The sequence below is a fragment of the Acanthisitta chloris genome, unplaced genomic scaffold, assembly GCF_000695815.1.
Source record: "Acanthisitta chloris isolate BGI_N310 unplaced genomic scaffold, ASM69581v1 scaffold1410, whole genome shotgun sequence".
Taxonomy (NCBI): Eukaryota; Metazoa; Chordata; class Aves; order Passeriformes; family Acanthisittidae; genus Acanthisitta; species Acanthisitta chloris.
In genome coordinates, this window is record NW_008649710.1 from 6,558 (window position 1) to 19,402 (window position 12,845).

Consider the following 12,845-nt stretch of genomic DNA (forward strand, 5'->3'; position numbering starts at 1 on the left):
GAAAACTTGGCTTTCAGGAATTTGAACACAGTTGGCTATTAGCCATGAGTGTAGTCATCCATGGGAAGCATAACCCATGAGGCAGGGTTACCTAAATGTGCCTGATGCGCTTGGAAAAGAATAACGTACTGTGATGTTCCTGTATTATCTTGATTTGCAGAATGAAATCAGAATATCTGTCTGTATTTTATAGGAGAAAAGTACATGTTCAGAACCAGAAGTGTAAACTGATGCTAATTTATACAAGACTAAACCATTTTTGTCAAATTTAATTTGCTCAGTTAACTGACTTCATAAAATTTGATGAACCAGAATAAATAATTGTTCACGCTGGAATGGCTTACCTTGCCTTTAAAGTTTGAGGATTTTTTTAAATTGATGACTATTCTGAGCTACACGCGCAATATAAAACTCAGAATTAGCATCCTGTAATTTTTTTGATGAAGAAATCCAAAATTTTGAGCAGGAAATTAACTGTGGTGATTGTACCTTCAGAGGTAACAAGCTTTTTACTTTACAAAACCCTGATTCCATAGCCTAGACTAAAGAAAGAGGGTGGGAGAGGAGGGGATATAATTTCAGTGGTGTTACTTTTCATTATAATGCTTGTGGAATTTCTGGTTAATGAAGATGATAAATGCTGGTCAGAGAATTTGTGTCACAATAGACAAGTCTATGGGTTTTTTCCTGGTAAAGAGATCTCTTTTTTTTTTTCCTCCTGCAAGTTTTTTTTTCTTCTTAACATTGTATTTGGCTGTGTGTTGTGTGTAGGAAATTCCACAGAACTGTACTTACATGTTTAAGGTAATTTGAGAGCTAACTAACATGAACAAAGCAGTAAACCAGTCTTAAGAAAAGAAGCCTCCATAGCCAGGGGCAGATGACCTTACAGAATTTTAACTATGCAGGGGTTAATATTTTTCCCTGATTTGCTCTAATAAAAGAAATCAAATCAGACATGAGGATGTTTAAATATTACAGAAGTACAGGAGTCCTGTCATGAAGAGGTTATCAAGGATATAGTAAGGTGGCATAATGGAATCAAACTTGTCAAAAGCAAATGCAAGGTCAGATGTCTCAAAGTCTCAGCATTTTAGTTTTGTTTCCATCTTTTTTTCTTTTTGAAGATATGCACTGTAGGATATCTCTGTATCAGTAAAATTATGTAACCACAAAAAGTGCAACATGCTCAAGGCTAAAACAGTTTTTAAATTGTTCACTAATTATTAAGCCCCTTTTCCTTGCCTTAGACTTCTTTATTTACTTTAAATAATAGGTTGTCTTAAAGTGGAATTGAGAGTGAAAAATTAAATTTTTTTAAAATGTTAGTTATGTTTAAGCTGTTTGCCTCTGCTTCTGGGGCAAGGGGAGGGGGTGGCTAAAGGAGATGTCTGAGCGAGAAAAGGAGTGCACTTACTATTTCCTACAAGGTTTTTTTTAAACCAGGAGAGGGATACTAACAAGGAGATTTTCTAAATCAAGGAAAAGCTGGGAAACTGTTTTTGTACATTTCTGAAGAGAATATTATAAACCTAAATCTTGCTTATGCTGGGATCAGGGTTAAAATCAGTAATTTTTGTTTCTAAATTTCTTTCTTTAGAGGGAAGTAGAGGGCAGAAAGGTGCATAAATTGGATGAGAAGTAGGTAAGATGTGGAGAAAGGGAAGGACAGGTAAAGAGGTAGAGCCAGTGAGTGATACCTGTGTTCTCAGAACTAGTGCACTTGAGCAACAGTGAGCCTGTCAGCCTCCTGTTTTCTAGTGGAGAATGATTGCATACAAAAAGCCATGAAAAGGGTCTTTCTGTAATACAGACTTGCAGTAGTTATCTACTGAACCTAAAGGGAAGCCTTCTACTACCCACCCTTACACAGCCTCTGATACGGAATAGTTGAGAGATGATCATAAAATGCTGAAGCAGTGCTCCCTTCTTAGAGACTTGGGCAGCAGCTGAATTGACAGTATCAGTTGGGAAGAATTGCTAGCAGTGATTTCAATGTTAATAAAAGCAGGTATCAAGTAATACCAGATGATGGGGTATCAAGTTTCTGGCATTAAGCTTGAAATACTTTTGTCTCCCACCTCGCTATCCCTTTGTGCTTCCTGGTTCTTACGCAGCTGGAGTTCCACAGCCTTGCTGACCAGCTGCATGGAGTGAGTCCTGGAGGACAGGAGTAGCTGCTGCCGGAAGAGCAGTGTGCTGTCCTTGAGCACAGGACTGCATTTTGTACTAATCAGATGTTAAACTCCTAGCAGCTCCTGAGTCATTTGTGCTTATAAAAATACACAACTCTTTCATTTTTGAATTCCACTAATTTGAGGCCAAGTAAAGAAAGTATTCCTGTGGAGTCAGCTGACTATATAAATAAATTACACTTGTGCCTTTATTTAGAGACCAGCATTTGAATTTTACCTAATTCTTGCTGTGGAAGAGTGGTGATATTTGAGTTTATTTTCTTGTCACTCACTTGATTTTTTTTCTTCTTTTAAGGTTTTTCTCACTTGTTGAGTTGGGATGCTTCAAAACTGGTGTTTATTTTATGTGCATGGTCTCCAGAGGAAGTTTCTGTTATTTCTCACAATTATGTTAATATATTATTTTACAAGGTCAATACTGCAGCAGTATAATGACTTTTTCCTTTTTAGGATCTTAACATGCACCTTGAAGATAAAGTCTACCTGGCAGGAAACATTTTCACCTTAGCAGACATTTTGATGTACTATGGATTGCATCATATCATGGTAAGTGTTATTTGCATTATTTTTATATGTACAACTATCATAATTGCTGTTTATCTAAAGGACAGTTTATTATTGTAGAAGTTGTCCTGCCTAATTGATCAATGGCAGCTATGAAACAGAACAGGGAAAAAGAAAACTTGTTTTTTAAGTTGTTCATTTTAAACTTTAATATTTAGCTATTGACCTGCCAAAAGAAGTGTACTGCTTGTAGTGTCCAGACATGACTGCTTACAGAGCTACATGGGGAAATAGCTAAGTGAAACTGAGAGGATGTGTCAGAACTGAAAGGACTAACCCTTGTTAGTATTAGAGAAATAAAGATGCATGTAAGTTAAGCTCCTGAAAGATGAATGCATATAAAAAAAATTTGAGCCATAACTAACTGTCATTTGTGTTTCAAGGCTTGACCGGTAGGACTTGATAACATGCATAATATGAAAATAACATGGGGAGTTGGTGCTTAGGAGGAAAAAAACCCAGTAAATAAAAAATAAAGTAAATAAAAAAGAAAACAGTAAATAAAAAATAAATTTGTCCTGAGTGGAGAGGATGTTGAGACTCTTTGTAGTCAGCTCAGGCTACCATGAAGTGCATAAAAATGGTTGTACTTCAGTTGTGAACCTCAAGTGTTAATTTAAAGATAAAGCAGTAAAAGTTATTTGCATTTTGGTGGCTGCAATGTGTTTGTAAATGAGCCATTGTCTTCTCTGGGGTGGGTGCAACTAAAGAAACCAAAGGACTTATACAAAAAGGTCTACTAAACTCTTGGGAGAGGATGAAATCAGTCAGTTTTGACTTAGAGAATTGTGGGAGAGAAGATAATCAGAGGAAGATGTCTCTGACAAATGCACATGTGTCTTAGAATCAGTGAATTCAGTCAACTGGGTGAACGGTTGCTTTTATATAATTAAAAGCAGAGCTCTGAGAGAAGTGGAAGAATGCTGCATTTCAAACTGGAAGCAGAGGGGAGGGGGAATCAAGTAGTGAAATACTACCAAACATGAGAGAGAGCTTAGGTACCTGTATCTTGACTGTCCAGAAGTAAAAGTTCAAATGAGAGTGTCAAAACAGAGGAGAAGAAAATGAAGCTTAATTTCAGAAGGTTTTTGAAAACCTGCTAGAGTAAGTCACTTAGAATTAATTCTGTTAAACCGTATTTGCCTTGTTAAATATCTTTAGTAGGATAGGTACGTTGACTAAAGTGTCAGAATAGGTTACCTTTTACATGTAATATGCAGACATAGAAAAAATTTAACAGTACTTTTTAAAAATATGACTCTGTGTGCTGTAAGAGAGTAAGTTCAAATGAGACTTTTAAAAAAAACTTAGGCAGGGGAAAATCCAAGCAGATTTTAAATTTAGAGTTTGCTCTAGAGTAGACCACCTAATCAAGAAGAAAAGATACAAGTTATTGCTCTGGGAAATAGAACAGATGGTAAAAACAAATGACTTGGTGCTCCTGGGTGCCTGCAACCATCCAGATACTACTTGGGACAAGTTTATAGTACAGCATCTGTTTCTGAAATGTTTGATTTCATGGAAGATAATTTTCTGAATCAGAAGGGTATAAAGGGCAAGTAATGGGGTGAATAAATAGGAATGGGGTAAATAAATAGGAATGGGGTAAATAAATAGGAAAGTGTAGAAGCTGCTGACTAGGAATTATATGTATTTTGAAGGTTTCTGAATTGATTAATATTAGTACTTACCTACAGAGACAAGCTCTTGAACTGTAGAATCCTGTAACTTTTTTTAAAATTATTTTTATCTTTAATGAGAAGAGAGTATGTCCAGCACTGCTGCTCTGCCCTAAGCTTTATGGGGGAGGCAGGGAAAGCTGCTGTATCTCTGTGTGACGTGGTCCAGGGAAGCAGTTTGTTATATCACCTCTTCAGCTAAGCCTTGTGCAATATATCAATAAATGTTTCCTATAATCCTCTAAGAAAGGAGGTAGAAATGGGAGACATGGGGCATAGGGGAGACCACAGATCTCGCTGTCCCTTAAGTTGTCTAGAAAATTGATCTAAAAATGTTACTGATAATGACGTTCAAGGTTAACCTCTGTGCTTCTGATACTCTAAAAACTACATGCCAACACAGACATGAGTAATAGAATACTGTAAATATTACCAGCATACCATGATCATCCTTAATAAGCCAAGTAGTGAAACTTTAAAACCCTTCTGGTGCACATTTCATTGGAAAGGTTTATATGACCACCCAATCCTATTGCTCAGTTCTTCACCTGTGGTACCATCTTCCTTAGTGTTCCTGAGTATAGGTCATGCCTCTTCGTATTCATTCCCTCCTCCCATCTTCATTTTGCCCTCCCCATTATCCATGAGGGGTTCTGGAGTCTGATTCTTAACTGTCCAGGCTCATCCATTTGAACTGACCAATTGGTTTGTCTCCAGAACAGGAGCAACTGTTAATTCTGCTGCCGTGTGCCTGCCTTCATTCTCCCTGTCCCTTCTAGTTAGCTTAATGAGCACAATAGCACTAGGTGTTTAAAAATCCATATTGTGGGAAAGGAATTTGTATGTTAATCAGAGAGAGTCACACAGGTAGTTTCAGGCTTTTTGCAGGCAGAGTCGATTTTGAGTCTATTAATTAGAAATACATACTTGTAAGGCAGGAACTAAATTGTATCCATTGTTGTCTTGCATCCTAATGTAGGTCACAGACACTCAAAAAGTAATGCTTGATACTAACTGCCTTTTCAATCAATTACATTGTCATATTTAATTGATGTCTCTGTTACATATAAATATTGTCATCTTACAGACATTTCAGTTAAATATATATGTGAATATATATGATGAACAATGAAGTTACACTAGGTTAAAGCATAGATTGCAGGGAAAACATGCATTTGGAAGCATTGCTTGAGGATAGCTCAGGCAATCAGTAAGCATTAAATTCCCCCTGTGGTAATGAATTTGCTTTCCTATCCTTTTTTTTTGTTAATTTTAAAAGTTTCCCAATGTGTTTATTCTTAAGTATTTTCAAACAGCACAAGTCTAGTTCTATTTGAAGAAAAATAATCAATACAAAGATTGATCTGCTTTTATGCTTCAAAAATGTCAGAACCAAAGAATTGGTCTCAAATCTATATGTCTGACTTGAAAATTTCTTTAATAAGGTCTAGAAATAACTTATGGGTATAATTTATGTCTGCAAATGGAAGAAGCGTCAGTCAAAATTCTGGGGTCAATTCGAATAGTCAAATACAAAACAAACTAGGCTGCTCTCCTTGAGTCAGAACCACTAATATTGAACTATAATAAGACTGCAGCAGCAGTTTATTTTCTAGTTGGCTTTTTCCATAATGTACATTTGCTGTAATAAACAGATTGCCATGAATTTTTGTTAATATTCACTGATAGGCTGCTTATTTTAGTACTGAGACACAGGATTTCCTTCTAAAGAATGATGCTAAAAATAGTTCTTAAACCGAATTACAAAAAAAACTGTTTTAATTTAAAGATTTAATTTTAAGCCTATTCCTTTAAGAGCAGAAAATTAGTCAAAACTACTTGAAAGCACATGTAATTCATGAAATACACCATCCAGCTGATGGTTTTTTTCTCTTAGATCTAAAGGCTAAGTTTAAAAAGTGAGATAGTAGCTTGTCCTTTTCTGGAGGCTGAAGAGCTGCCGATGTAGGGGAGGTATTTTTAGACTTGCCATGCACTTGCAGGATGTGGGAATGGGAGTTTATACCTCCATCCCGAGTGCTGCCAAAAGCAAATATAATTAAAACTTGTGTATTTGTAGCCCTTATAGAAACTCTTAGGGTTGCATCGTATGATGACTACCCTTGGCTCCCCTTTGTGAGCTTTGTGGTGGAAGAACAAGACTTCTTTTTCTTTTTTTTCATGACATGGAAAAAGAACCCTGTCAAATTGACTGTCTGCTTCTTTGCTATTAAAATAATTGCTTTAATAGCAAATAATTATTTTAACAGCAGAACAGCAGCCTTTCTTAACTTGGGGAATTATCTAATTTAATGAGGAAGAACAGAAAATACCCATCTAACAAAATGTTGTAAAAAAAATGCCATGGAAGTGATCTCTAAACAATTAACCTAAGAGTTATGTTCCGAGTAAAAAGTAGAGCATGCCACAGAGTGCTTTTTAATATATTTCACTGATAGAGTACATTATGTAAATAAGTAAAAATATCTTGCTTGTTGTGCCTAGAGTACAAAAAGGGGGTTTATTATTAGAGTAGCTGTCTGTTTTGCCCTTCAGATGTTTTTTCAGTATGCTAACAGAATGAAAGAGGACTATTTTTCCAGGCTTTTACTTTTGATTTACATTTGAGAAATGCAAAGATTGAGAATTGTCAGTATAAAATTATGGGGAGGAAATACTGTATCTGCTGCAAAATCTGCAGTTTAGTTCAGCATTTTCATAACCAAGTGCTTACACATTAAAGACTTTGAAGAAGGTTATTATGAACTCAAGGAACTTAAAATTGACAGTATTTTTAGTATCTGCTCATACTTAAATACTTTTCTTCATTTTCAGTAATTTCAGATGGCCTTAGACTACACATTGTTCTTTTCATGCTCTTTGTTAGTTTGTAAATGGTTCTACAGCTTCATACCAAGCATCAGCTGCCAACTACCATTAATTATAACACACTGCAGGTGATCAAAAGCATCTTCCTCTGAATGGTACTGCTTTTTTTTCGGTCCTGAATGTACTGTACCAGCAGAAACTCAGGCAATTCGTGAAACACTTGGTGGTGTATTTTAATAGCTTCCACTTTTTGCTTGTAATGCCTTTAAAAATTCCAGAGGTTTGTTGTTTTTTTTCTCCCTGTTAGTGTTATCTTCCACTTGGTTAATGCCAATAACTCCTGTGTTTCTAGATGAGCAAAAATTATGTGGCTGGTTTCAATTGAATTTTCTGTGCATTTCTATCAGACTACACAGCTGTAGGAATATTGTTTACATTTCCATGCCAGCAGCAAGAAAAGCAGATTTTCTTATACTATCTGAACTGGGGTTCATAAGAGTTCAAAATTGCAGTTGTTTTGGAAATACATGTGCAGTGCTGTGCTTGTATTCTGGCAGGTAAGTTCAATAGGAGAAGCAGCTACTTGAGTTTGGGAGCAGCTGCGAGATACTTGCTTTTTGGTTGCCACAGTTCCTATGCTCTTAACTTCTTATTAGTAGAGCTTTAATGTTATGTGGCATTGGTTTAAATTCCTTCCTGCAACTCCTTGAAATTCTTTGTTCTCGGTATTTTCCCACTGGTTCATCTTCTAGAATATGCCCTTATTTTCTTTTTGCTGCTACACATGTAAAGCTTCCCAGTTCAAAGCCAAGTGCTGGGCTGCGTAAGAGAACAGCAAGGAGAAGCAGCAAATGTTATAGGCAACACTTGAAATCCAAAGGGTGCTGTGTCACAAGGTGAAATTTACCATGAGACTTTGTTTTAAACAGCAGCTCTTCACTTGTGTGGCTCAGTAAATGAGTATGTATAGCTCTTCCTGTGGTCTGAAGTTTGTGGAAACAGATTTGTTTCCAGCTGTCCTGTGCCCAAGACCAAATTCGCAGTGAACCTGAGGCATCCATAAAATCTACTGTTTGTAGGACAAAGCATAAGGAATATGCCATCTGTTTAGGCTTCTGTGGGGGGGATTAACCTTGATTAGCTTTAGAAGTCTAAACGTGAAAAATATTAGGCATGTCTGGGTAGTGATTTGTGTGTTAAAACTGTCCTCCACAGATATGCCCTTTGTCACTGACTGCAGGCATTGTCAAGATTAAGTTAAGTTAACCTTGGTGGCTAACATGGCTAACTGAACATGAAGTGAGGTGTGTCCCACACTGATTGCTTTCAGAATTGGCGAGATAAGATAGGGGAGTTGATGTGAAGATCACATTTTGTTCCTGATGCAGGTTTTGTAGTCTGTTTTGAGGACTACCCCATTTGTAATTCATTTGTAGCAGGTTAATGTGAGGAAAGAGATTATTGTCTAAACTGATAAGATACTTGATTACAGAGGAATAAAAAGAGACATAAAATTACTAATCAGGGAAAAGTAATACAGGTGATACAGGATGGCAATAGTTCTTCTACAGCTGGCGTGAAAAACTCCGAAATAATAACAGACTTTGTAGCAAAGCTTTGAGGATGCTGCTGACCTGGACTTGGAAGACTTAAAGGTAGAGTTGGGATCTGTAGCTGTAGATAACTATATCTGAGCCAGTCCTCTGATTAAAGATAGGCTTGAAGCTCTACATGAATCTTGGACACAATTCCTGTGGCAAGGAGCTGTTGCAATAGCTGTGTGATAGTTGCAGGCTTCTTCCTGACTAATCTTGCAATAAGCAAGTGACCATGCTGTTTATTTGAGAACTCTGGGGAACAACAAGACCTCAAACTGTAGGGCGAAGTGATAGTACTAAGTATGGACAGGTTTCCAGTTTGCTTTCCTGTAGTAATTTGAATGGTGCCATTGCTGTCTTAGTAATGTGAGCGAGCACATCTGAACCGTTAGGTGTTAAGCTATGCTGATTCTTAGTAACTATTTCATTTTGAGCGTTAGTCATACAAAACAACTTCCATTTTTTCTATCCAGTCTGATACTGCCTAAAAAAACCTTTATTGCTGTACCTACAATACACCTTGAAACACAAAGTAGTCACTTTGCCTGTGAGGCAAGAGCATCTGCTAAATCAGCGTGAAAGTGTTGTGCATGTTGTAGAACTCCTCCCTGCACCCCTCACTGTGTGCTAACCCCATGAATAGATGCATTAAAATCAAGCAAGCTTTTCCCCCTTCTCTATCATCCAAATGTATCTTCCACCCTCCAGGTCCGTCTTTTTGAGTAAGTTAAAAGTTCATACATATTTTGTCCTTGAATTTTAATATGTGAAATTAAGATAGAATAGTGCTGGACTGTAACAACTTAGGAGAGTTTATATCATTTGTAAAACTATCCACTGATATTACTGGTATTACTGATGCCTTTTATTTATTCCCCGTGCAGGTGGACCTCACAGTGCAAGAAAAGGAGAAGTACCTCAATGTGTCTCGTTGGTTCAGCCACATTCAGCACTACCCTGGTGTCCGGCAACATCTGTCCAATGTCGTCTTTATCAAGAACAGATTATACACTAATGCTCATTAAGGAAAATCTAAATGTTGTGTTGGAAGGAGGTTTGGGAATTTAGAAGTTATACTGTCCAAAGCCACTAACTTGAAAACATTGTTTTGTAACCATCCGTATGTGAACCAAAACTGTTAATGCCTCAAATAATACAATTGCATTGAATTGCTGCTGTTCATTCAAGAATTTGAACTCAAGAATTGTATCATGTGTCTGATTAAATGCCACAATGGTAGAAAGATGGAAATGGAGTTTCAATTCACTATTTTAAAAAAAAATATAAAGTTCCTTTAATCAAACATTCATGTGTAATTACATGATCTTTACAGAAAATAATTGCTTATTTTCCTTCAACTGTTCACTCCTTCTGCTATTTATTGAATTTCTATGTATGTCATCCCGCTTCCTTTTCATTTTGTTTTCCATGGATGTTTACACTAGTTTTGTAAAAGTTAAGAGCTATATTGTGTGCCAAGGATGTGAAAAAAGGGAACATGCAAATGTTACAAAGTATTTATGTGACCGAATAAATTATTTTAAAACAGTAGTTTTAATTTGGCTGTGAAGCTTTCTAGTTTTTCTTCAGTAAAGAAAATGAAGGTTTTTTCAAAGGTTAGCTCACTTGCTACTTCATTTTGTGGTACACTATTTTGAGTCTAGAAACATTTTCTTTCAAACTGGGTAGCAAAGTTTAGTGTTCTTAAATATTTTGTGTTTGCCTCACTTCATTTTTCACACAAGTGCAAATTCAAGTTTCAAGGTTGTAAAAAAGGCAAACAAAACTAAAATTAAAAAAAAAAACCCTCCCAAAAAAAAAAGCGCCAATCAAAAACCTCAAGATAATGAACTTATCAATGTTCACTATTAGTGTTTTAAAGTTTTTGATTCAGATATTTGGACAGGTCATTTTGTTGTAAAATGTGGTCCCTCTGTTTTTATTAGTAGTAGTTTTAAATTTATTATCTTTAATTGATTCATTACCTTCTGTACAATTCGGTTAACATTTCTTTTAATACCTAAAAGAAATACATACTGTGGTATTTTAATTCATAAATCAACTTCTTCGTTCAGTAGAGAACTTCACTTGTATATTAACTTGTGTTCTACTTTAGGAGCCTCCCACCCAGCTGAGCATTTTGAATGTTACAAGTTCTTAAAAAAAAAAAAAGTAGGTAGGTAATGAGACAAGCTAATTAAAATATATCCTGACACAAATGGGCACAAGAAAATTGCAAGAGTAAGTGTAACCTGGACAATTCCAGGCTCTAATCCTGTATATACAAAATTTCTTTATAGTGTGTTTACAGGTACATCAAGTTACTTTCAGAATGAAAATACTTAATTTCAGAAAGTTCTCATCCTTTCCCAGGGGGCTTAATTCTCACTTTCTACCATGTCTCCTGTTAGCTACTCTTGTTCCTTGGTATTTAGAAGCTCTCGTTGCACACTTAGTTCCCAAGATCTCACCGAACTCTTAAGGTCTGTTCAGGAATTGTGGATGTGCTTTAGTATAAACATTTATCAGAAACATTGCTCCAAACTTTTTGTATTTCACTAGCCAAGAGCTTCAGGTGTTTACTGTCAGTGCTTGTATTCTTAATTCCCAATTAATTCAAATACTTATTACCCAGCGGCATGTGTAGAAGTGAGTTTGGTTTTTCCCCTCACTTTGTGGGAGCAAGTGGTGGTAAGACTTAGAAAAATACCTGTTTTAAATACTTTTTTTAAATTCTACTTCAATGAACTGTTCTCTGTTTCAGAAGGGAAGCATGAGTGAATCATCAGTGCATTTGGTCAGAGTTTGGGGAAATTTCACATTTGTCTTACAGATTTCTTTTTATCTCTGCTATTGCAAGTGACAATGATTAAACTTTTGTAAAGTGTATGTGCAAGCCTTTGTCCATGAAAATAGCAGCATTGCAGCTGAGAATGCTGAAATGAAGCCAGAGCTAAATATTGCTGAAAACAATGCTGTCATCTGTTCAAACAAGTTGATGCTACAGTGTCTTTTTTTTTTTTGTCTTTTTTTTTTTAATCCCAAACAGCTGCTGTTTCCAAGTGTTGGGATTTCTCAAGGTGGCTACATGTTACTGCTGCAGTATCCCCTAGCCTCTTGTGCCAGTTTTATTTTCTCTGGTGTAGAACAGAAGTGTTACTTGCTGCTGAAATGTTAAAAAAAAAGTTCACCTAGCAGATGAAATGTTTGGAAGTGGATTAGTAATATTTAACTCTATGCTATCTAAAAGGCATTTGGTTGTTATGATGTGATAACTTGAGCATTTCAGTTTTCTCTCCACTGTATGGAGAAACTTAAGGGGATAGAGAGGGTTAAAAGCAAAGAAGGATGAATTGAGACTTTGCCTTTGGAGAGATGACTGGGAAAACCAGATGGTATTGATTTTTCTCCCCTCTCCCCCTTTCTGTCTAATGCCTTTTGATCAAGGACAACTAAATTTCTAAAAAAACCTATGAAAAAACACATGAATATAGCTGAGTCTGAGGCTGTATAAGGTACATATTTTACAATGATGCTTCATATCATTTACAGATGAGGTGTAGTGTAGTGTGAGCTCTCAGTATCAATGGTCTGTATAAAGGGTGTGCATGGGCAAATATTCTGCTGTTTTTAAAGCTATTTCCACTTGTCTGTCATATTTTATTATACTTTCACCGAACATCTGTAAAAGACACTCTCCTCCCTCGTAACCCCTTTCTCCTTTCTTAAAACTTCAGTTGCTGAAGGGCTCTGTGATTCTGTTTTACTTTTGTTGCTTCGCAGTTTGATGATGATGATGACCACAGTGATGTGTGGAATTTATTTTCACAGCATTTCATGAACAGTGACACTTTCATTTGTTAATGTATCTCATCACCGCAGTATTATTATTTTGCATAATTGTACTAATATATTCAAGGGGCCTGACATATTATGGTCTTTTAAGTATGTGCCTCTGGGACTTGAGGTTGTTGCCATAT

General features: G+C 36.2%; 1 protein-coding gene across 1 annotated transcript in view; it reads left to right on the forward strand.

The window, feature by feature from the left end:
• EEF1E1 (eukaryotic translation elongation factor 1 epsilon 1) overlaps positions 1-10,046 on the forward strand; it is a 14,853-nt gene extending 4,807 nt beyond the window's left edge. Inside the window, exons 2-3 of the mRNA XM_009070662.1 lie at positions 2,646-2,741; positions 9,750-10,046. Of these exons, the coding sequence (XP_009068910.1) occupies positions 2,646-2,741; positions 9,750-9,890 (237 nt within the window). The 3' untranslated portion in view covers positions 9,891-10,046. The remainder of the gene's footprint in view (positions 1-2,645; positions 2,742-9,749) is intronic.
• Positions 10,047-12,845: the final 2,799 nt, after the last annotated feature.